Here is a 25,640-nt window from a genome sequence, read left to right on the forward strand (position 1 = left end):
GTGTGAGTGTTAAAGGAAATGTGTCACACAGGACACAGTGTCTTGATAGAATAGGTAATATTGCAGTTCTGTGTTACAGTGGTTTTTGAGTTTTAACAATCCATAATAAGTGAATAAATATAGGTAATTGTTGCCTAATCAGGGGTGGATATTGGTAAGTTAGTACTGATACATTCACACAGGTTGCATTTAGACGGAGTGGAGAGTCTACTTGGAATCATCACTTGTGCAATAATGGTAATGCTAACTGGAAAAAAGGTACCATAAAAAGGGGTGAAAACAACTCAAAGGGTGGAAAGAAACTAAATAGATTGAGGCTACAAAACTGATGTGTCTTGTGGTGTAATTGTATTGAGTGCGCAGTACACTTTTCTGCAGGCCTGGGTTCGAACCCCATTCAGGCAGTTTTTGTATTTTTCTATGCACTTGATACTGTATAGGCTGATGCCTGGAGTCTTGTCCTAGTTGCACCTCTGCCTACCTCTTTGGGATAAAGGCGTGATGTATGTTTTTTTTTTGTTAGTTTGCACAATACAAAAACGTTGACTCATCAAAGAATATAAAGTATGCATGGAATTATATTATAGTAATTAACTGATAAGTCAGCTTTTTGTTGTTCATATCCTCAATACTATTTAGTTTTGTTTCATCCTTTTTGTTTCTATGCACCCCATTTTACTTAGTATTCAAATATTTTTTTAAGGCACTAGACATCTTCCAACCCTTAGAGATAATAAATTACATAAAATAGAAACATTACATAATACCCAACTACAATAATGGGAGCAGATAATAAATAGATTACTGAGAATTTACCATGAGTGAAATATAACATTAAAAATTTAAGACTGGTAAAATTCTTAATAACTCGAGCTACTTGAATGAAACAAAATATTGGCTTTAGAAAAAGACTTTATTCTCATGCAATGAAAAACATAATTTCAGTTATTCTTTAAACAGGTACTTTCTTAATGTAACTAGATTTTTTTACTCAATATCTCAAACTACAACCTGGGTCATTCAAACATAAATTTTGCCAATCTCTTAATGCGGTAGGTCTCTAGTTTGAGTCTCAGGTAAGATAGAGTGTATTTAGGTTTTTCTGCTCAGTTAATAAGTTCAAAAGTATGGAATGGTGTCTAGTAGAAGTAGGGTCTGATTTAGGTAATATAAGCAACTGCCTAGACACTCAGCAAGGGCAAGGGGCCCTACATGCTGGGCAAAACAGAAAATATTTCTTAAAATAAAATTTTAATTAAACACTAATCAATAATAGTAGTGTCATGATTAATTTTTCATAATATTCAATTGTAAAATTTTAGTAATGGAATTATTATGTGATGTCCATTAGTGGTTTACTTTTTACTAGATACAAAAAAAATATATTATAAAAAATACGCATATTTCATAAGTAATTTGTTTATTGCGTGATATTGCGTATGTATATAGATTTATATTTCATTTGAATAGTATTTTTGTAGGAACGACACATGATTGCTCCTTTTTTTGGTGCCTGTTATCTGTAAAAAGGCCTACCATTCAACCTATAAAGTAACTTATATTGCAATACATAAATTATCTATTCCCAAAAAAGTTCTGGGATGGAATAATATCGCATTCTTTGAAATATCCTTTTCATTCATTGACAATTGGTAAAATCGAGCAAAGGACTTTTATGGCATTATGTTCAGGCATTGTAAGTGTTCATTCACAGTAGGTGGTGATCGTTTACAATGAACCCAAGCTCTTGCTAGTTTGCCATGAATAACTCCACCCAACTGGAATACAATATAGAGATAATTTGTCTTGTTTGCATGAATATTTTCGAATGTATTGTTTAGTAACACTCACAATTGATTTAAAGGGTAGTAATTATTTTTCTATGCAATTATGTTTCTTGCTTGTTAGCAGTTATGTAGAAGATACAAAATGCTTTATTTCTAGGTATGGATGTTTGAGAAAAAGATAGCCTCCCAGTTAACGACCACTCCGCGGGATGAATCATATGACCGGTAGGTATAACGTTTATGCTAAAAACAGAAAATTGTATTAGATTCTTTTATCTTTTACAAATAAATAATTTTAGTATTTAAATACTTGTTTTTCCTTCTCCTAATGTAGGCCATGTGACAATGGCCCCTCGCATCGAAGAAACGTGGTTTCCTGAAAAAATATTTGTTTGTTTACAAATAATGAGTCTAGGTATAGAGAGGAAAGGTTCGTTTGTAGGTTTGTAGGGGCTAATCTCTAAGTATTAAATACATTTTTAAACGTTATTCAAAAATGCCATAGGCTACAAACAGGAAGCCGATTTAATTAATTTCATTAATCTATTATACTGGGCATAACACGGAGTTCATAAAATATGAAAATAGTTTCAGACTCGTACCTTTAACCATTCCGAGATAAAGTAATTAGTATTTATCCAAACTCCAGGAGTGCATTGACTTTTAGGTAATGTGGCCAACCGACCTCCCGAGTCACTAATGCATCGATAGGATGCGCAGGAGTGCAGGACGGCCGTGCGCGTGTGCTCATTGGTCGGTCAAAGGCGTGGTTATTACCTATTACTTTCGCTCACTGCCAGTATTCTAACTAGCGTATGCATATTGATCACCTGCCGCAAAAAAATAAACAATATTTAGAAGAAAAATTAAGGTGTAAACACGCATGGGTACTCTTACATATATCAGTACTGGAATCGTGTAAAGTGCTGCTAGAATGAAAATACTTAAATTTGTTACGATTGTAGATAGGTTCCAAGGTACACATGAGTATAGTAGATATATCATTATACCTAATCTAGACACGCCTTAGTTTTTAAATTTTCTCCTCTAATAAATTCTCATTGGTTATCCAAAGAGTTTGCTTATCTAAATTACTTCTACCCTCCATAATTCAAATAATTATTTACGATCAGCAGAAACTGCTATTAATTTCCGCTATTTCTGTGCTCTGCTTTTCTGTTCAAGTATTAAAAATAAAGAAATTGAGATACAATTACTACCAGCATCAAAAGCAATAGGTATTGTTTATAATAATGACAGACACAGAATATAACGAAGGTAAAACTACATTACTAGTATTGTTATTAGTGTTCGTAGAAATGTTTGTGTAGTGGCGTAAAAACTAATCCAAGTCCTTTCTGCAACATGCTCAATAGCATAATATACCTACGTCAATGCTCAATAGGAGGTTTGTTGTGCCTGACTGGAGAATGATAAAGGCAGATAGAAGAGTAGCTTTTAGTGAATTGTTTTTTTTTTTTATTTGGGCAATGTTTTACCGCTAAAACAGGCTATGATTCCAAGAGTATCAGTGAGTTTCATCGCAAAAGTCAGGCCAGCTATGACGAGTATCTGATGGCTATGAGACGAATCCACCACACATTTTCGACAAGAAGCTCCATTCCTAATGAAATGTTATCTCCGCGAGAGCGCCATAGAAACCGCGATTCCCAGAAAAAAACCACGTGCGTACACCACACATGTTACCTACAATAATTTCTTGGTTTCATACTTTTGTATTACAATATAAATTGTCTAAGTCTGTCGATCATTAGAGCTATAATTTTATTTAGAATGGAATGCGTAAAAGGAACTTGGAGTACAGTAAAGGAAGCAACAAGGATTGGTATTATTGCTTCCATGGTGCCAGACGAGATCATTTACCAGCACTATGACCATTCTGTTAGAAGATATGAGACCGCTCTTATGTTTATTGATGTCTCTGGTACTGAGATTATATTATTTTTAAATAACCATTTTATTAGAAAGAAGTATATCTATGGAGTCAATGCTTTCAAATAATTTTCCTGGTAAGATCTTAATATATTCTCTAGTCTCAAAAAAAGAAGTTGGGAGTCCACGACCTTTCGCTTTCAATTTTATGACGACAAGCATAGGTATGGTGACCATTGCTCTTATTGTGAATATTTTGAAATACTTACCTACCTAAGCAGGTAGGTATTATTTTTTATATTATTTTAAAGGGTTTACAGAACTATGCGAGGGCTATACGAAAGCAGGTCATGGTGGACCTTCGAAGTTGACACAAGTTCTTAATTCTTACATCGGAGCCATGGTGCAAGAGATACTGACTCATAATGGAGACGTTCTCAAATTTTCTGGCGATGCCTTCCTATCTATGTGGAAGAAGACACCTAGGCTGACGATGCAAGACGTTGTTCACACTGCTATAGATTGTGGATTGATAATTCAAAAGAATTACGGAAGTTATCGTACAGACGTTGGTGTTAAACTTAAGGGTTGGTTCTGAAATATTATTGTAGTAAATCAAAGGTGGATCAGGTCTTATGAAAAAATTCTAGTCGAGCTGGCTCATAAGTTATAAATGCTATAAGCATAAGTCGTAACTAGCTATAGCTTAATGCTTTCAGCGTCGGTATTGGCGTTAAACACTCGCTTTCCAAGTTAAAGCCTACCCGCAATTAATTTTAAGGACATAATTTACTAAAATAGGTACTTACCTAGTATTTCATAAAAAATAGTAAATAGATGAAGAGAAGAAATTTAATCTTTGCCATGTTAATCCGACAGTAAAAATAGCTATATCAGCTGGAGTGTCACATTTCTCTATAATTGGTGGTGAGAATATAACTCAAATGCATTATGTGATCGTCGGCCAGCCTGTATGGGACGTGAAGATGGCTGAATACATGAGTAACGCCGGGGACGTGCTAACGTCGGCCAGTGCGTGGATCTACGTCAATGAAGCAGAGTACTGCACCCATCCTTGTGGCGATGGGAGACATACAAAGGTTGTACGACTATAAAATGTTATAATTTTTATGGTCAAGTTAGATGTTATTGGCCTTCACCTGTAAAAATGCTATTTTCAATGCATCGGCGGCATACTTATATTGCGGTTCAGAGAGGTTCCGGGTTCGATTCCTGTCTTCGGATAAAGAAGAGACATTTGGATGTTTTATTCAGTATCCGCTTGGCGCGGCGCGGCGTCCTGTTTCCTTCATCAGGCCATAATATGTTGGACTTAGTATATATTCTGAACGGAATTATCAGGCCAAATAAATTAACTAAAAAGAATAGATGGACCTATTGTGCTATATAAAACCGCATTGCAAATATAATGTTCTAGGTTCTAGGAGTTGGTGCGACATGGAAAAGAGTCGAAAGATTACAGAGTTCAATAAGAGGTACTTAGAACATTTCATTCGTGGCCAAATTATTAAGTACTAGGTGGATAATATTATTATTTATGCACTGGTTGTTATTGTTATCAAAATTATTTAGTTTCTTACTTTGGACCAGTAGATAAAAATGTCATGTGTAGTGTAGGTACTTATTAGACATTAAAAGATGTAACTACATAGGTATTTAGAAATTATAATAATACATATCTCTCATTGGATAATAAATATTTCTCATTCCCTCAAACGTACCAATATTGCAGAGACAGAGTCTCCCAGCTTCTCAAAAAGTACACCTAGATCCGACGACGAGATTGTTAGCGAAATTAATTATAGGGAATTTTCACGTAAGAGCCAAATTACTTTACTATGATATATAAATATTTATTTAAGTTTCAATTTCACGATTGTATGACTCAATCGCCTGATGGATAAGTCACACCAGTCTGTAAACAGCACCAAATACACACGTAACTATGAATAACAAAGTAGGCATATAATACATTCCTCATCTTGATTCCTCCTCACAGGAACCATTTACCTGCTGTTGCGTTTCCTGTAGGCAGCGGCTTTGCTGTGTCTCTGGTATTGCATAAATATGGACTTATGTTAGGCGGACTGCTTGTTCGTTTGCCTACTTGGGCATTAAAAAAAATTGTTTTTGAGTAGATTCGTTCTTAGCATGAATTAAGTTCAAATTAGTACAACTTATTCTCAGTGAGGCCAGCAGTTATAGCAGCGATGCGCAGTTCATGGTGGCCTGGTCTAAGGCGGTTCATGGTGACCCCAGTTTTACGTGCAGTAGACAACGACGAACCTATGGATTTCTTGACAGAAGTGCGCCGTGTCGTCGTAGTCTTTCTGAATATTATCACCAAAACTGTCACAGAAAGCGTACTTATTGGTGTGGTTAATGATGCTTATAAATGTGTTTCTAGGTTAGTGGTTTTAATGAAATAAATAAATCACTTCAATCGTTAGATATTCTCGAATTTTCACCCCCATGTCCTTGATATTTAAGGGGAATAGTTTGGAGAATTGTTAAATTATAAATTCTAATTACTCATCGCTTACTCATCGAGATAATCGTAAAAGATTTCTTTTAGGTTACTTTTTTGAAGCACTCAAAAATTTGCTAGATCAACATAATCTCCCAATCTTTAATTTGGTATCTCGTGATGTGCCACATAAATAATTCCGCGGTTCCATTTGATAGCATTCACCAATCTTATCACTGATGATCTCGAGTTTCGAATTGGGACTGATATATTTTTAATTAAATTAGCGTGACGTCAGAATCGGGCGGGCTAGTGAACAAAGTGTCAATGTTCGACAAGGACATGATGTTTCTCGTGGTGTTCGGTTTAAGAGGGCTTAAACACGAGGACGAAGCTCAGAAAGCGCTGCAGTGCGCCTTCCAGTTGAAAGAAAACTTGAATGATAGGAACATTACTACTGTGTCTATTGGCGTCACTTCGGGTTAGATATTATTGCCGATATTTAATTTTCCTAGTATCCCTATATCATGATTCTTAATAATCAACGTGCGGTTGGTTGAAAAATAATTTTAGTATGTGGTACGAAATTTAAAATTGCTAATTCTGAAACTGGGAAAGCGATTATGGACGCCAGTTTGTTTTTGTGTAAGTATAAGTACCTACTTATATCTATCAATTGTTATGGATTAAAAATTATGGCATCCTTGACTTGGCGGGTTCCCAGAGGTCCTAGAATCCTTTGCCAGACAATACTTTGGGTTTCTAGTGCAATTTGCGCGACAATCTCCCAGAGAGGGAATGAGGGAGACTTTACCAAAGGCGACCGCTCGCAATAACTAAACGAAATTCTTATTACAACATGCTTAAAGAACTATTCCTTAGTTTAAGTTAGTGAGATTTGGCTAAGATTTTAAATACTACTCAATTAACTTCATAAAAACTAGGATCTTAATCGAAATTATTCACTAATGTCTAGGTACAACTTACTGCGGTGTAGTGGGGCATGTGCTTCGTCGTGAATACACTGTCATCGGACCTGCTGTGAACAAAGTAATAAATCAAGCATTCATTAAACAATTGCGTAGAACCATATAGTAAAAGTTAACTTTCAGCCCCGTTCGACCGGTGTGATATCCTTTTCCCACTATAAAAGTCCGAAGGCCCATATTGTACTTACCTCGTACCTTAAAAAAATTGGGCATAGGTACTGTTGAGAAAAGTCTATTAAGATACCAATTTTTTTTAAGTTTTTCAGCAGTTTATACTTGGTATTTAGTACGCTAAAGAATATTGAAACATACTATCACATTTATTCACGGTAATAGAAAATCTATCGTCTAACAGTATTGCGATTTTTAAACTATAATCTTTACAGGCAGCGCGGTTAATGATCTCTTATCCCAACAAAGTGACTTGTGACAAAGAGACGTTTCTTAGAAGCAAACTTGAACAAGAATTCTTCAGGCTTATGGAAGCGAAGCCTTTGAAAGGAATTGCTAAACCTGGCCCTATTTACGAGTTTAATTTAACGGGGTTGGTTGGTTTTTCACACAAACTGTATTGGAGTAGATGAGCTTTTTTTTAACAAAATATACCTACTTATGTAGTGATAAGGAAGTCGCTCTTCACAATATTATAAGCGTTGTTTTGGCATATAACAGTCTACTTACCATAAGGTGTAGTGGGTCAATTTGTAAGTAAATAAAAAACTTAAAAACATACGTTTGCAGTAAGCTTGGGTTTTAATATAAGTTGTATCATCAGATGGCCAGAGCGCTTGAGCATATACCGCCACCCGCTCCTAGGCCGTAACGAAGAGCTACGCAAATACAAAGCAACTCTACACAATGCAATAGAACAGCAGCACCAAGTATTCACGCGGTATCGCGATCATAAATATGGCATGGCCTTTCTTGTGAGTCATTTATCCATTTTACTGGTGTATTCTTTGGTAGTGGTAGCTACTTATTACCTTCTTGATGCACTCTTGATGCGTTCTTGATGCACTCTTGATGCCTTCTTAATGATGGTAGTAGTAGATATGTAAACTGTAGATCGTACCTACTTCGTAGTATACATTTCTGCTTGTAACTTTTTGTGTTCTGAGTTTCTCGGATTAGTTCTCGGCTGGGCATTTCTTGGTGTTTTTCTATAATGATTTGCTCATGTTTAAATAATTTAGATTCCGTAGGTATAGACAGCAAATTTATTACTCAACCATGTACCCTACATTAGTGTGGAGTAAAAAAAAAGTTTTACAAAGTTAAGATACCGTTCAATGTTTTGTTAATTTTTAATTATGTCCAGGGTCCAAAGTTAGTAGGAAAGCGACGTTTGGTAGAAGAATGCATGCATATAACACCAAACTTTTTACGTGTAGAGAAAGTCGTGTTGACGGAGTCCGAGAAGGTTATTTATGTTTTAATTTAGTTTATTAAACGTCGATTATCTGCAATTGGCGGGTACAACACATTCGCACGTTATGTGTAGTGTATGTGAATAAACTAATATAGGACCGCAATGCTCAAGGCTCAACAAAGTAAAAAAAAATACAATATTTTGTGGAATCTATGTATCTGCCCTTTAATCTATACTATTATATAAAGCTGAAGAGTTTGTTTGTTTGTTTGTTTGTTTGTTTGTTTGAACGCGCTAATCTCAGGAACTACCAGTCCAAATTGAAAAATTCTTTTTGCGTTGGATAGCCCTTTGTTCGTGGAGTGCTATAGGCTATATATCATCACGCTATACCCAATAGGAGCGGGGCAGTAATGGCTAATCTCAGGAACTACCGGTCCAAACTGAAAAATTCTTTTTGTGTTGGATAGCCCTTTGTTCGTGGAGTGCTATAGGCTATATATCATCACGCTATGACCAATAGGAGCGGAGCAGTAATGACTAATCTCAGGAACTACCGGTTCGAACTGAAAAATTCTTTTTGTGTTGGATAGCTCTTTATTAGTGTAGCGCTATAGGCTATATATCATCACGCTATGACCAATAGGAGCGGAGCAGTAATGACTAATCTCAGGAACTACCGGTTCGAACTGAAAAATTCTTTTTGTGTTGGATAGCTCTTTATTAGTGTAGTGCTATAGGCTATATATCATCACGCTATGACCAATAGGAGCGGAGTAGTAATGGCTAATCTCAGGAACTACCGGTTCAAACTGAAAAAATATTTTTGTGTTGGATAGTTCTTTGTTCGTGGAGTACTATGGGGTATATATCATCACGCTATGACCAATAGGAGCGGAGCAGTAATGGCTAATCTCAGGAACTATCAGATCGAACTGAAAAAAATATTTTTGTGTTGGGTAGCACTTTGTTCCTGGAGTGCTATAGGCTATATATCATCACGCTATGACTAATCGGAGCGGAGCAGTAATGAAACATGTTGCAAAAACGGGGAAAAATTATTAGTTTTGAGAGCTTCCGTTGCGTGCGCTGCGTAAACGATTAAAGTTATGCAACAATGATATATGACGGGATTATTCCTCTTAAAAATTTCTAAAAAATATATTATAAAACAAAGTCCTCCGCTGCATCTGTCTGCCTGAACGTGTTAAACTCAAAAACTACCCAACGTATTAAGATGAAATTTGGTATGGAGACAGTTTGAGAGGCTCCCGGGAAACTACTACTTTTATAACGGAAAACTTTAGCCTGAAAAACTTTATAACGCGGGCGGAGCCGCGGGCAAAAGCTAGTTATATTATAAACTTAGATGATTTACTTATTATAATCTATCTATCTATACAGATACCTAAGAATATGAAACTTTTTAACAATTGTGTAAAATTGTATTGTTGTGAGTGTTGTGAACGGGCCGGCCTTAGTTAATCGACCGATTTCTAATTAAGTTAATACAAGATTTTCAAAAGTTTTATAATTTGACTACATCATTAAAAATTTAATATTATTTGATTCGATGAATGATGTATTGTTTTTAGGTTCCTTACAAATTGTTTCGTTTAATACTAACCAAAGCGTTTCCTGGAGGGAATTCACGATCCGGGAGAGAATATTACGAGAACAGGATAAGATATAAGTATGCGTGTACATAATTTACTTTCTTAATAGTATGTTATAATGCAAATTCGGGTTAAGGTTTAATATAGGGCATGACACGCAATACCTTTATTTATTTTCCAGTATTGACGTAACCTCTGCGAGTCCTTTACAAATATACGCAATCAATATGATATTTGACTGTCGTTTCCCGTTGCCGGAGAATTATCAATATTCTGGCGACATTCTTAATGAATTTTCTGTAAAGAATATTATTAAAGAAATCTGCAAAAATGTAAGCCACGACATGCTATATTTAAAGTAATAAACTACTATTTTATTTTAGGTAATATTTTGTGTAGGCACGTACTATTTATTTATTTCCTCCAGTTTAACTAAGCATTCATTTGAAACGATGTGTCCCTAGAACGGAATCCTGTAGGTACTAGATATTTCAATGCCTAACTAGGTAGATACTTGGTTACTTAGACCTGTTTTCTCTAGCGATCCTCATTGCCCGACAACTAAATATTCAGCTCTATAGCGTATGTATTAATTGAATAAATGCTTGTTTCGCAACATCATAGTAAAGCTACTCCTCGAATATATTAAGAAAAAGCCAAATAAATAAATTACACTGTCGCTTATGCTGTCTGTAACTTCCAACATTTACATGAATATTATAAAACAGACCCTAAATTCGTTGTGTTTCTACTCGTTTGTAGAATTTTACAAGTCTCTGGGTGTGTGTGGTGGAGGAGGCCCAACACGCTGACAACGAGTCGTGGCGTATTTTGATTCTGCTCTTAGAAACCAAAACTATATTCTTATTAATGACAATCACAGATGCAGAGACGTTGTCGCGTAAGTGTGTTAAATATCTTAAAGATCTTATGCATTTTAAGGTAGATTAAGGCCAGTAGAATTTTATAATTTATTATAGAAACCATTTGTTGTGTAGATATATACCAAAGATATAGATCTTTAAAAACTTAAAAATTACGCCAGATTTTAAACAACAAAACCTAAGTAGATAATATACTTCTTCCTATTAATTCTTTAATACCGTTTGTAGAACAAAAAATAAAATGCATTGCAGTATACCTGGGAAAAATATGTTATCTTCATGTGTTTTCGCAGCGACAGCAAACAGCTGCCTCGCAAGCAACATGATCGTTAAAATCCCGTTGGGCGGCATCGACAGGTTTTACCACGCGGCTTTAGCTTGCCAATTACTAGACGTGCAAGCAATACCTGCGGATCTAGAGAAGTATACATCACTTTTGTAACGTGCGAGTTTTGGCGGCAGTAGTTTTAAACAGTGCGCGCCTTTTGCGTTATACGCAATCCCCCGCGTCGTTAGCTTTGTTGATTGGCCGAAGCCGCTCCGACGTGCGGTGTGCGTGTCGAATCGCGAGAGGCGTCGGGTTTACGCGAAGTTAGCCGACAACGATATCTACCCTCGGGCTTACGGACTCCCGAACGCCAACAATCCTCTTGTTATTCTTTTGATTATGATTGTGTTTAAATGTTTAGAACACAAACAGGTATTTCTATACTTTTTAAATTACCGCCATAGTTCATCCATTAATTGGTACGTACCTACTTCATTGGTATCTTCAACACAGCCTGGAAACCCAGAGCTAAGAATGAAATACAGAAAAAAGGAAACGATTCATTATGAGGTAAATACTCCCATACACCTGTGGACCCGGTTTAAAGTTTGTTTCAAAAGGAGGTGGCAGCTAAAACCGTGGATGTTAGATCGTCCCTCTTTGTAGGCGATAAAATAAATTCTTATTTTATGCTTCAGTAATATTATTCTTATAGGTCATTAAACAACTTTACGAATCGCTGATTTCCAGTCAGGTATAAAATAAATTCCAAGACGATATTTTGATAAAAAATGGCGTTACGATGAAGAATATTGCCTTTTCTCACTCTCTCAACTTCACTAATTGTACAGATATTTAATTAAGTAGGTAAGTACCTACTTATAAAAACTCACCAGGGTGATAGAAAGCGCAAGCGGAGGCATGCCTGGATGGATCCAAAACTTCGTGATATCGTTGGTGCAGCACGGTGCCTTGTCTGTGGTCACTGTGTCGCGAAACGAAGCCATAGAGTCTAGAGCCGTGATGCCCTCTCTAGCGTTGTTGCAGAGAGCGGACTGTGATATCAACCCTTTGTGCGATGACCCGCTCATGAGGAGACCTAGTTACCAGGTTATATAAGTGAAGATATTGTAGACTAGCTTTGGACCGCGGTTCCGCTTCCTTTGAGGCTCTTTTCTAGAATAATGTATGTAAAAAAATTGTTTTCTGGCCAAAACTTTAAATAGTAGGTACTCAATCCCACTTTTCTGCTTGTAGGCTGAAGAGACTTACTACTTCTTACCCATAGCTATAGGTTCTATAAAATAAATCTGCACCGCTAGAGGCTTCTGTAAACAATCATGATGCTTTGAATAATATCGAACAAGAAGCACATTTCAACTTGCATTAATACGAATCGACAATATCCAAATTTAACGCAGTGTCATTTAATTTTATAATAAAATTAAATTATATTACTGTGAATGTTGCAGAGCATTTACAGTATAATAAGTGTAAGTGTGATGAGTAGACAAGAAAGCATGTACACCATCCAAGATACAGAAACAGTGCAAATGGCGGTACTAGACGATTCATACAACTTTGACGACATAAAAGTTGACATGACTATGGATGGTAATTTTGTTTGTTTAGCTAAATCTACAGAGAAATAACGAGAGTTGGAGATCAGTATCTAAATATTCAGTTTGTAGAAGAATTTTATAAAGAGTTTAGTCGAAATTGTAGAAGAATATAGAATCCTGAAAAGAATAGAAACATAAATAATTAGATACAGCTATAACTATTTGATAGCTAAAATGATAGTGATGAAACATCCTAGAATTTACTTACTTACATTTTTATATCTACTTAGGTTTACACATACATTCAAAAACATTAACGACTTCTAAAATAATCCTAATTAAGAGATATTAAATTTGTTTTAAGCCTAATTATACGATTGTAGCAATAATATTAAAAACTTACGACTCTTTAACACCATTTGAGAAGATGCTCTTGAAATGCGGTTCTGTGCTCGGAGACGTGTTTTCTAGAAGAATGCTGCTTCATTTATTGCAAAGTGATTCCCCGAGGAAGGTGGCTGAAGGTAGCACATTTCCTTATTATTTCATAAATGCTTCTTTTTCCTTTGTATTACACGCCAAAATCGTCACCAGGAGGGACGAATTATGTATTCAATAGTGAAACTTCCCCCCTCCCACAAACCCAAAGTGTTAACCACAAATAACTATAACTGTAGTTATAAATATTCGAAAATAAATTCATCTTTTGTAAAATCGCCGAAAATAAAAGCGGCGATAGCCTAGTTGGGTGTGGAACGGACTGCCGAGACGAATGTCCGCAGGTTCAAATCCCAAGGGCACACACCTCTGACTTTTTTAAAAAAAAACCATGTGTGTATTCTTTGTGAATCTTTCGTTCGCTTTAACGGTGAAGGAAACCTGCACATCTGAGAAGTTCTCTATTAGGAATTTCGAAGGTGTGTGGGGTCTACCAATCCGCACTAGGCCAACGTGGTGGACTAAGGCCTAATCCCTTTCAGTAGTAGGGGAGGCCCGTGCTCAGCAGTGGGCAAGTATATAATACAGGGCTGATATTATTATTATATATATTATTTGTAAAATCATTAGATAAAAAAACGTCTACGCTACGATTCTATTAATATAACTTTTGCGATTTGATAATAATATAGCGTAGACGTATTTTAAGTCTGTAAAAGCCCATACCCACCACTAGTGTTGAAGTGGCAAAAAGGCAAAGGAAGTATTTTTTATCAGAGCCAGCAGGCGCCTCTAGAAGTCGCACCAAATAAATTGTTTCACGGTTGGCTCTAACACCTTTCAAAGTAAAATTGAAATTAGCAATTTAATAAGGTTTTCTTTGAATATAAGCTGTGGCTAAACTGTTTGCGATACGAGTCCTGGAATGCGAAGGCGGTGATTTCACAAGAGACACATCTTTGGTGTTAGTTCACCCAGCGCCTGCCTTACCGGCGACAACCAAACCACCATATTGTGCGTGTCTAGGAACCAGGCAACCACGTGAGTTTCTGTGACTGAAAAGTAATTATATTACCTATTATAGTGGAGGCCTACCTTAATAAGATCTGAAATTAGACTAATGGTCAGATATAAATTAAAATAAGGTTCAGATTAATCGAAACAAGATTGAAACATAGATAGCAAGTTCACGAGTTTCTTTTTTGAAAAAAGAAAACAGTTATGTAGTAGGTCCCTACTATACTATACATATTAGAAAAATATATTGCAGCTACTATAGATATTAGAAAAATATATTGCAGCATCATAATTTTAAATTCTTAAATATACTAAATGTAGAGCTCAGGAAACTCGTGGTTGATGAAAGCTCTTTATAAGCAATTAACATGGTTTCATTTTTAATAGCACATTGCAGAGACCTTCCAATGTATGCATTTTGTGGATATATGAGATTTCGACACACCCTATTCCGAACAACTACATACGAGTTGCTAACGGAGAGTCAAAAGGTAAATATAATTGATTAAACATCAAGTAATAACGATTAGTTGCTAGGTATTACTCGAATGGTGGATTGTCGTTTGATTCAAAGCTAAAATTAGCATTATTAATGATTTAAAATGTGGTTTCAGCACGAAATGCACGCTCGTGCCTTGCTGTATTTAGAGCGATATACGCGTAGGTGTCTGAGTTGCGGTGCTGGCTGTTTCAGTAAACTCCTTGGCCTGCGCTGTGATGATGTATGCATTTTTTTTACTGCTTCTAATAGGGGCGATAGGGTATGGTTGTCTCACGGGTAGATTGTCATAAAGACTATAATAGAAAACAGAACTATTGAACCAATTTATTGATCAGCGTAGAATGATCGCAATAGCAACATCTTCCTCCCTAATTGACATCAGCACGCTCTGAAATGCTGTACTTGAGATACACGCGATTGCTTTTTTCAGACTGTGAAGTATTTTTTTTTGCATCTTAACAATATAACCTTTTCGTATATTCATGTTTACAAATGTGTTCCTTTTTTGCTTCCCTTTTTTCATACATCATGAAATATTTTTGAAATAGATTCCGTATGAGAAATAATCTTTATTTCTTTTAAAACTAAAATAAAAACTCTATCTAGTGACATATAAATCGTGTTGCCAAAGAACATGGTATAAAAATGCGAAAGAAAATAAAAGTGGCCTTTCTTACCCGACCTCCTCTGCAACGGAATGATTAGAGGAGTAAGCGACTACTTTGATAGTTAAGCACTACGTTTGCCCATAAATTACTAACTTTCAGGGTCTTATAGAAGAAAGTGAAGAGTTGAAACGTACTCGGCTCCAGATATGCGCGTTGAGTGCCGAGACTAGAATACCAGGGGAACAGGAGCCGTCAATATTTGCACATGACAGCATGTCTGACTTTACAGTAAGTGGAGTTAGAGCTGTAATTAATAAATTAATCTCACCTTTGAGTAGGATCTTAAGTAGACGTTAATTTATTTAATGAGTTATTTAATTAACCAAGCTTAAGCTGTAATTTAAGAGCGTGTTCTCAGCTGAGTCGGCGTTGTTTAATAAATAATCACAGTTGTCAAAATCCGTTATATTGTAACTTAAGATATCATTAGAGTTCATCTTAACATGGGTTTATTTAATACCGAGTATCTTAAGATGCTGATTTTAATTTGACAGCGGCTCAGATATCGTACTTCAGAGCGGAACTGAGTTGCATCTATTCATACGGCCCTAAGTATTGTAAAACTATGTGAGTGTGGGATTGTTTCTCAGGCTGAGGTTGAGCAGTTATAAATGGTTTTTGAACCAAGTGTCGCGTCACGGAACTAGTGTAAACTCAGTAAAAAGCGCACTAATAACGTATTAGCGTGAGCTTATGTTAGTTTAGAAATTTAAATAAAACGTATAATAATATACACCGAGAGATTTTAATTAACAAAAAAAGGGGTATGTAGTGGTAAGCCATTATAAATTGCAGTTAGAATTTTTGTTTATAAGTAAATCCCAGGCACATTAAAAACTACAAATTAATTATTGATTAATGGAGACTAGAAAACCAGAACTATGAATCAATGAACTTTGATCAAAATTACCTAATTGGGGATAGTTTTATGACATCGTCTTTTTACAAATTATGTATTCAGTAACGGCAGCAGATGACGCCATTTTTTTTGTAATTAAATTAGTCGTGTATTTATTTATCATTGCGCGCTATGGATTATAAAAACCGCTCTTTCGTATTATCGAGAAGCAGGCACGCTATACTAGGCGTCTCTACCTTCCGTGGGCAAAGGGCATCTAACATAAAACATGTTTTACATCGACTACATTGTATTTTTTTTTAATAATTCCTTTTTTTCTAGTATAACTTGAGTACGGTGTCTAGCTTTGAATTATTGGAGACGGAAGGCACAGTATTAAGTCGTATTCTAGGTAATTGTCTCTTTGTATCTTAGCTTTATACGAATATATTTAGCCATATTTTAGAAAGATTTTCAGTTATTACTTATTAAACATTGTCTTAATTAAAATATTAAAAAGCACTGATTTTAATTAACAATTATCTGTATATAACTTTGGTGCAACAAATTGTTAGAAATTGAGGGATAAAACTATCAGATTATTTATTAATTATAGTGTTTTATTCTAATACCTTTGAACAATGAGCCGAGAAAGTCGCTTGCCTGACAGACTTTTAATTAACTATTGAGTCGTTTTTAATATACGATCGGGATTGGAATCGTTTATTGAAAAGGACGGATAGGCGGTAATTAGTTTTAAATAAAAATTTAATTTAAAAACCAAGTTTTAATAAAAATATCAGAGTAATAAACAAAGTTTGTTATATCAAATAGTAAACTATTTTTCAATTTTTTTGTTTTTATTTCATTTTGCTAATAGAAATTGATTTGCAGACAGCAAGGGTGTAAGAGAGTCCACCACGGTGCAGATTTATCGCAAAGATAAGAGAGTCCGTTCCTTCTCGTCTTTAGTGGTGGAACATTGCGAATGTCTATCTATTTTGTTATCTGTCTATTGTCAAATCATAGACCATTGCCGAGGCGCTGGTAAATGTTTCATTGTTACTTAATTCCTATTTTTAAATATATTTATAAAATAATATAATAGTGTAAAATAGAGCGCCCATTGGTCCGGTGCGCACCTCGGTGTTCCACTCAAACCCGCAACAAAAATCTAAGTATGTAATTTTTGATTCGATAAATACATGATATAGAATAAATAACATACATGAGTTAGTTAGGAATTGGAATTTATACTTGGTTACGGTGATAGGTTCATAGCCATAAGCTTGGCGAAAATTGGCGCACTAGATACGCCACTGCCTATCCTTTCACACATAAGAGGCGTGAGTGTACGTTGCAATATAATCTCGCTCGTTGTAGAATTTGTTACACATCGCGACTCCAAAGTCCAAAATAAAATATAGGTTTATTATTTCAGGTGAATATGATAAGTTATTCGAAGCGTATCTAGAGTATGCAAACGTGAGCATCATAAACCTAAATATACCTCAAGCTATACGACTTCTGTTTGAAGTTGAGAATTTTGTTTTGGTACGTAACAAAAACCAACCTAAACAAAACGTTTTACACGCGTGTTCACAGACAATATTTAGTTAAGTAAGGACTGTTTCTTAGTGCTTTCGGCATGACAGTCTTCGATACGTAGACACAGGGTCGCTATAATTGGCTACTTTTGCTTGACTTTACTTCAGTTGGCTGTCAGATAAACAAAGCTGAACAAGGCCAAAGAAAGCTAAATTGCCTACACTGTGCGGATGGTGCACTGTACGCACAATACATACCACCATACCATGAGGACACCCTCATAGTATGATTAGTGAATGCGAGTGTTAGGTATTATGTTGAACCCAACTCTATTCCACCAAAGTTAAATGGGACAAAGGAGCATTGGGCGAGTTCTGTAAAGCATCTGATTACACTAAAGTGGTACTATCCAAACCTCAAGGGTTTTTTCAATGATTACACACATTTAAAATTTATAACAAACATTCGAGTAAACTAAAATACCTAATAATGTAAAACTTTTAATATAAGAGAGTTGCTTTAACAAACGGAAATTGGGCCCATGATTGTGTTTTAGATTACGATGCATACAATTTACAAACAATACAAAATTTATCCTATAGAACGAAAAATCCTGCACCAAAGAAATACGTAAAAGTTGGATGAAAGAGTTTCAACTGGCAAGCATTTACTCCATGCGTAGCGTCTGCATGATGGAGTCCGGAGACCTTAACGAAGCAAGAAAACAATTGTTAGAAGCCATGAAACTTTACAGCGACCCTTTCCCTACTTCAAAGTAACATTTTTTATGTATTTTTACGTAGAAGGCAAAATTACCGTACCTACTTGGCAGAACAAAATAAAACACAGAAATATATTTGGCGAATGAGCGGCAAAACATTCCATAAGTGTGAGCGATGGAGACGAAATTCTACGAAGCTGATGTTATCCTATTGTTTTATTTGTTTCTATACCAAATGTGTCTTATTCACTCTCGAGTGTTTTATAGCACGATGTATATTTACCGTCGAATACTGTGCAACCTTTTACGACGGTGAACCACACATACTATCTTATTATGTTGTGTACTTCTTACTCAAGTAAATCCGTAACTATGTGGAAATGTCCCATTATAACAATACGTTTTTGCTGCAAACAATGCGTGTTTGACACCAAACTTCATTTCACCATTGTATTCAAATTTCAAATCCGTCCATTGAATTTCAGACATTGGGTTCGTATACACAACATTGGTGCTTCGATCCGTCAAGCGATGACTTTGTATATTGCTCCTAACCGTTACATTGGGACGGAACGAGGAGTCGTTGGTTACTTTTATGAAGATATCGCTAAAACGCTTAATCGATTGTATCGGCTGTTTGATGTAAGGATCGCAGCTTTTTATTTTATTTGAGGCAATAGATTAGCTTGTTAGGTATAACAATCATGTAGTTGAAAGTTCGTTTTAGATTTAGGTTAGTTTTCGTCTGCATTCAATTCAATACATTTTAGATTTTATAAATAATTAGGTTCAACCTACTCTGGGATTTGCGAGAGAAATTTGAGAGATTTTTATGGGATAAAACCCTACAATCATTAGTGATATACCATAATATAACACGCATATTAATTTCGTACATTGTTATGATCTTATTTAACAGGAATGCAATGAAACAGAGAATGCGACTCTAGCTGCCAAATGCGCTTTAAATTACGCCTTGCGGACAAATTCTAACTTCCGCCTACTTTGCGTTTGTTACGGCAATATGATCGCAACATATCGACAAAAACAAAAAGTAAGCAATATGTAGTATCATCCTTGAATGTAAAATAATTTAATATGCTCCACACAAAAAAAATGTAACTTTTGTTGAACACAATGTCCAAAATGCGTGCTGATTTAATTAAAAAGTAAGATCTAAATATAATTTAAACGAACTAACACTCTTCCAAATCGTGGAACTTCTGTTTAGCAAATCAAACCTACTAAGATAATTCACTACTTCAATTAATTGATGATCAATTGGTTCTTAGTCTGCCAACAGTTAATATAATTATGCTTAAATGAATGGATCAAATGTCTATAGTTTTCGATGTGCGTGAAACTGGAGAAACGCGCGATGGATTTGTGTCACCGCAAGCGAGGCCAATTGGACGTCACAGAAGTGCATGCCGTCTGCTACCTATACACCAGCATATTCTTGTTTTAGTTAGTTTTTATCATTTATATCTACACATCACGCTTTTAGCCTTTTGAGAGGTAGGCAGACGTGTTATCACAGCCGCATTTCAGCTACGTTAGGTCCTCTGTACTTATTGGCAGGCGTGTTACTGTTTACAGATCACAATTCTGAATTCCGAGCTTATACTACACAGATTTTTTTTATCCGACCTGTGGATGAAACCCGAGACCTTAGCACGAGAAACGTACTGTGATACGCCATTGAGGACGTCATTGTTAATTATGTAGTTTTATTCATATTCATTGTAGTTATTCAATAGTTCCTGAGATTAGCGCGATCAAATAAGCAAACTCTTCAGCCTTATAATATTAGTATATTCTACGCTGAAGAGCAGACATATAGTTCCTTTTTTATTTTATTTTGCAATATTATCAAGCTTTACAAATACCAAACAATAGGTATGTAGACATATTTTCTAACTCAACAAAATATTTTTTAGCGTAGAATATGGTAAAAAGATGGAGAGCCTTGAATTTGGGCTGTCAGTGATGCACATGATGTCCGGTCTAACGGATCTGAATACGCGACAAATGTTGGTGCTATGGATGTTGAAGCTCCTGCTCTCAGATCTGAGAATACACGACATGGTCGCCATAATGAGAGAGTTCTTTTACATGACCGATCATTATGACTTGAGCTGTAAGTGCCATTTTGCATTGCGCTAGTTTCGACATAAGAATCTTATAGTAACAGGGTAATGTCATTACATTACAATAAATAAATGTTTCTGCCTTACGATATGATGAAAAAATAATCTAAATAAGTCACCTGTGGTCACGTTGAACAAAATCTGATTGGTAAATTTTGGCGATCAGTCCAGTTCCAACAAGCCGGCATAATTGTGTCAACTGCCGAGGGGTGGTCAGTCGACATTCTATTGGATTCTCCAATTACCATCAGATGCAGTGGGGTCACTTCGGCGTGCACGTATAAAAAATAAGATAGCAATTGAGATCGTTTGTATTTCGTACGTTATCCCTTTGTCGACAGTTTTTTTGAAATGCATTATTAACATTTCCTTCGAAGAGTAATTTCAAATTGTGTTTCAGCTGAGACTTGGTACTATTTCTACGCAATGATGATAATGCTAGACACAGGCTATTGCGTGGAGTCTTACGGCACGTGCGAAAAGTTTTATATAAAAAGAGGTGATGCTATATTGAGGTCTAAAACCCCAGAAGCCGCTTGGAATTTCTTCGTATGCATGTGGTTAATGTGAGACAAATTTTACTCTATATCAGAATACGTAGTTATTGAAGTAAAACTTCTTTACGCACGCTTGCATTGAGGAGCAAGCTGGTGATTGCGAAGCGAGAGCGTTACGAAAAGCGTGATCGGGCGAGGCGAATGGAAGTTGAGAGGGAGATATACATGTATGTATTCTACATAATATATATATATATATATACATAGGTACATATAGATGGAGCTAAAGAAGTTTTACTTCAGTCGTGTGGTGTAAATCACACACTTTTTTTTCTATTTTGAAACGTGGTGGGTAAATGATAATAATTTTCTTTGTAGAACCATTAGGATCGGAGCATGGGAGAGATCGATATTGTGGGAAGAAAAAATAAAGCAAATAATGTCGATGAAATTCGAACAACACGAGTTCAACATAATGATGTTGGTGAGGTTAGTGGAAGGGTTGCTGATAACTTTAGTGAATGAGGTACGAATTGCGATTAATTCTTTTTGGGTGTAATATAATTGAAACGATAAAAATGTTGATTAAATAATTAAATTAATGAATAAATAAATACCAGATGGATAACAGAAATATAAAGAAGATAATAATCTTGGAAAAGGCGGTGAAGGCAATGTTTATAGATTTGTGCAGAGCGTGCAAGCGTGCTCCTATGTATAAACCAAGGTAGATGTGTGCATATAAAATTTTACTACCCAGCGCATTTAAAAATACAAAGTACACATATTAAATATGTATATATTAAAAATATACATATAAACATTATCACGCGAGCTAAATAAGAGGTCATCCATTTGAGAAATTTTTCTACAATACGAATGAAAGTGTGATATTTGCTAGCTTGACTATCGCATTCTTATAATTAAAATAACAATGTCACGGTAAATTACTTCAAATAGTTTGGACATTTACATAACTTTCGATGTAGCATTTTTAGTGCACAGCTATTCAGTCATTTATAGCCATAATTGAACATACCTATATACACTAGTATCGAGCAGTCAGCAGATGTACTTAAGTTGAATGTCGCCGGATGCGGGCCGCTTCAAATAGAGCGATCTGGAAATATTTGGGGGCGGGCCGTGTTCAGCAGTGGAGATCCTGCGGCTGATGATGATGATGACTTAAGTTGAATGCTTTATTTTTAGATATCAGCTATTGTTCGCCTATCACCATTACATAGGAGGGCGGAAGCTACGAGCGTATAGTTATTTGAACAAGGCTCGGGAAACGGCGAAACAGTGCTCGCACGGCACTCTCATGATTTGGGCGGAACATACGAGAAATGTCAGTATTTTTTTATTCTTTTTTTTACGGCACGGCCTGTCCTCATTGCATCTGATGGTAAGTGGAATGGGGTCCAATAGAATGTAGACTGACGGGAATGACGGTCTGTCCTCACTGAATCTGATAGTAAGTGGAGTAGGTCGCTGACAAGAGATGATTACGCCTCGGCAGGCGACACAATTATGCCGGCCTGTTAGAACTGTATATACACAGGCTGGTCACGGAATGTGATACATTTACGTGGGCCACTATAGCGGGTTTTAACACATTGTGTACGGTGGTCGCTATGCGAGCGGATATAAAATATATCTTATCACCAGCAATAACGTAATTAACTTGGTTATTTATGTTGATCTGTTATTAATATTTTATGAATGCTTGAGTGGCAATCGCGACCTATGGTCCTTAATTGGGTAGACAAGATTGCCTTTAGCTTAAACTTAACGTTTTCGGCGCACGTAGATTGTATGTAGTCAGCCACAGCGGAACAGATACACAATTTCAAATCGTATTTAAACTTATGTCATGGTATGAGCAAATAATTTTTCTCTGCTAAAATATTTCTATTGAAGTTAACGTGTAGAACTGATTTGAAGTTTTGGCTTTGAGTTACTTTTGTTGCTGACTGGACTTTCTATACGAATAGGCAAAGGCAATGATATACGTTTTAAGGTAAGTAGTAACTTCAGATATATTATTTTTTCTTATATACAATTTGCATGCTCCACCTATATTTGGCACTTAGCTAGGCTGATTTGTAGGTATTATGATTTTAATGTATTGTATGTTAGTGATCAATAAAAAAAAGCATTTCCTGTCATCTGACTGACGTAACTACAGCCTTGACATCGTGTAATTTTCTCGCCACGAGCTCGTAAATCACTAATTAGTGAGACCGCTAAAGAGACCTTTAAATATTAAGTGGAGGTTGATTGACTCAAGGCAGGTGCAGTACAGGCAACCGTTTTATTACTTGATATGAATTAGGGCGCTGGTATTTATGAACTTTAATGTGGTATAGGTAAAGTTCGTTTTAGTCCTTAACCTTTTTTTTATTTTTTAATAAGCAGCGACCTGCAATTTTCACATGACAAATATGTTAACTTGGCACGTATTTTTACAAATGGGTAATAATTCCCAAAAAGTATTGGGCTATAAGACCCGGGGAATCCCAGAGCGACTGTTTGTAAAGGAATTATTGACAGAGCGGATTTCTAAAACTATAACATAGATACAGATAATGAACACAAATGACCTATAAAATTTTGTATTTTTAGCTAAATATTTATCTAAATGTGCAAAGAGATTAAAATATTGTAAATACTTATGCAGTATGCCTATTCTTTTGGACTTGCCAGATGATATACATATATTTCGCTGTTGATCGACTAAATTTCTTCCACCTAAAAATATTTTTCTTAGATATTTGAGGAGAACTTCCAACTCCACATGGCAATCTGCGTCCGTTTGCATTTTCTATCTCAACGGTTAAAATATATTAATTACTTTATGTAGATATGTGTAAATTCGGCAAAACCCCGAAAAACTTTTGATCATTAAAAAACCACCTCATTATTAAAATAGTTAAAGTACAAAGAACTGACATGCGGATATAAATTAAGAGCCTTAGTAATAAAGGTTTTATGCGAAGGTAATAGTTATACGGTGTTTTGTCTTGCTATGTTGAGTGGAATTAATCATGAGAGGAAGCGAGACAAAACATCGTATAACTATTATAGACGTAGGTATACAGCGCTTATGTCTTTAAGTATGTATAGAGTAAAGACTATATAGTAGGATAAGAATGAATATGAACCATAATACAAAAATAGAACAGTGGATGCCATTGTAATAGCTATTTGCTTGCTCAGTGGGTTTATTCTTCTTCTCTTATAGGTACATCCTGCATAAACTCCCACGCAATGCCATTCAAACAAACGGAAAATTAAAATGACCTCAGTATGAAGACAATGATCATAACTGAATAGAGCGTAATCTTATTGTCTCTATTGTCAAAAATTGCGTGATTCATGAACCGGATCAAATTTAATAGCTATTAATGTTGTCTTATCTATTTTTGAACTCGAGTCTTTTCTAGAGTGCCTCAGCTTAACGATGATGGTCTTATCCAACAGTATACTTTAGCGACAGACTCTTCCTTGAAGAACTCAGTATCAAATTTAGTGTTCACTCATGCAGAATATTACGTATCAAAAGCCGCGTCCAATCGTTGGTGTTGAAATATTTGACTCGTTTCTGTCATTAGATTACGAACAAATCTTTTGGTCTAGACTAGGGGAAGCGATCGTATATAAATAAAGGTAGTGCCCATAGTAAAATTTTAGTAGCTATCTATTCGAAATTTATGAAAAAAAAATTACCATCGTATTTCTGCAATTTTTATTTTTATTGTTTGCTCCGTGTTCGGGGCACCCTGTATACGATATAGCGACTGAGTTAACGACCACTAAAAATGAAGCATTACAAATGTAATTTAATAAGGAAAATTTGTTAGTTAAATATTTTTAAAAAGACCTAAAATTCTTAAAAATAAATGTTCATATTTCTGCCTGTAACTAGTGTGCAGTATGGAACGGATGCTCAAGGCTATTTGCTCGTGTGTGGGCTTCAACATGCATTATTTTAAAACCTAATGTTATTGTGACAGGCCTGTCCTTTACGTCTATTATATTTTTTTGATTCTACTCGCGTGCCGCTGGTTCGATATCTTTGGCTTAGACCAAGAAAAATGCAATCATTTGTAATGTCCTTCAAGATTGATATTATTTTTTTTACAGCACTGGAAAGGAACCCTGAGTCCCAAATATATAGATTATTGGGCGAATCACGTTGAGCCCGATAATTTGCTGGATTATAGAGATTTTCATCCAGGTAAAAGCAAAATTGTGCCCTACACCTTACCTCTGCCAAGGGATTTGGAAAAATGAACCAATTTAATAATTATTATGTGTTTCTTCTCTGTTAGATGCTATGAGTTACATTTTAAGGTATTTACACTATGAAGTTGAATGCAATAAATACCTTTCTAATATTTGT

General features: G+C 35.6%; 1 protein-coding gene across 3 annotated transcripts; it reads left to right on the forward strand.

The window, feature by feature from the left end:
* Positions 1-2,802: 2,802 nt before the first annotated feature.
* Positions 2,803-25,635, forward strand: LOC115448507 (adenylate cyclase type 10). Of its 3 annotated transcripts, XM_037439301.1 has the most exons (37): positions 2,803-3,065; positions 3,298-3,472; positions 3,581-3,732; positions 3,992-4,267; positions 4,560-4,780; positions 5,119-5,176; positions 5,434-5,517; positions 5,889-6,108; positions 6,456-6,649; positions 7,145-7,218; positions 7,544-7,701; positions 7,933-8,083; positions 8,476-8,577; positions 10,122-10,219; positions 10,324-10,474; positions 10,905-11,043; positions 11,320-11,449; positions 12,191-12,404; positions 12,767-12,908; positions 13,240-13,380; positions 14,186-14,335; positions 14,699-14,802; positions 14,926-15,033; positions 15,581-15,709; positions 16,662-16,731; positions 17,214-17,366; positions 17,761-17,873; positions 18,470-18,642; positions 19,074-19,230; positions 19,508-19,642; positions 19,934-20,055; positions 20,529-20,728; positions 21,139-21,304; positions 21,614-21,761; positions 21,856-21,962; positions 22,445-22,583; positions 25,382-25,635. In XM_037439301.1, exons 1-37 carry the CDS (start codon positions 3,041-3,043, stop codon positions 25,529-25,531), a joined length of 5,229 nt encoding a protein of 1,742 aa, XP_037295198.1. In that variant the 5' UTR covers positions 2,803-3,040; the 3' UTR covers positions 25,532-25,635. The 3 variants fall into 3 exon arrangements, with proteins under 3 accessions (XP_037295198.1, XP_037295199.1, XP_037295200.1); XM_037439302.1 differs by lacking the exon at positions 14,926-15,033; XM_037439303.1 differs by lacking the exons at positions 8,476-8,577; positions 10,122-10,219; positions 10,324-10,474.
* The last annotated feature ends 5 nt before the right edge of the window (positions 25,636-25,640 follow it).

Source organism: Manduca sexta, chromosome 16, assembly GCF_014839805.1.
Source record: "Manduca sexta isolate Smith_Timp_Sample1 chromosome 16, JHU_Msex_v1.0, whole genome shotgun sequence".
Classification (NCBI taxonomy): Eukaryota; Metazoa; Arthropoda; class Insecta; order Lepidoptera; family Sphingidae; genus Manduca; species Manduca sexta.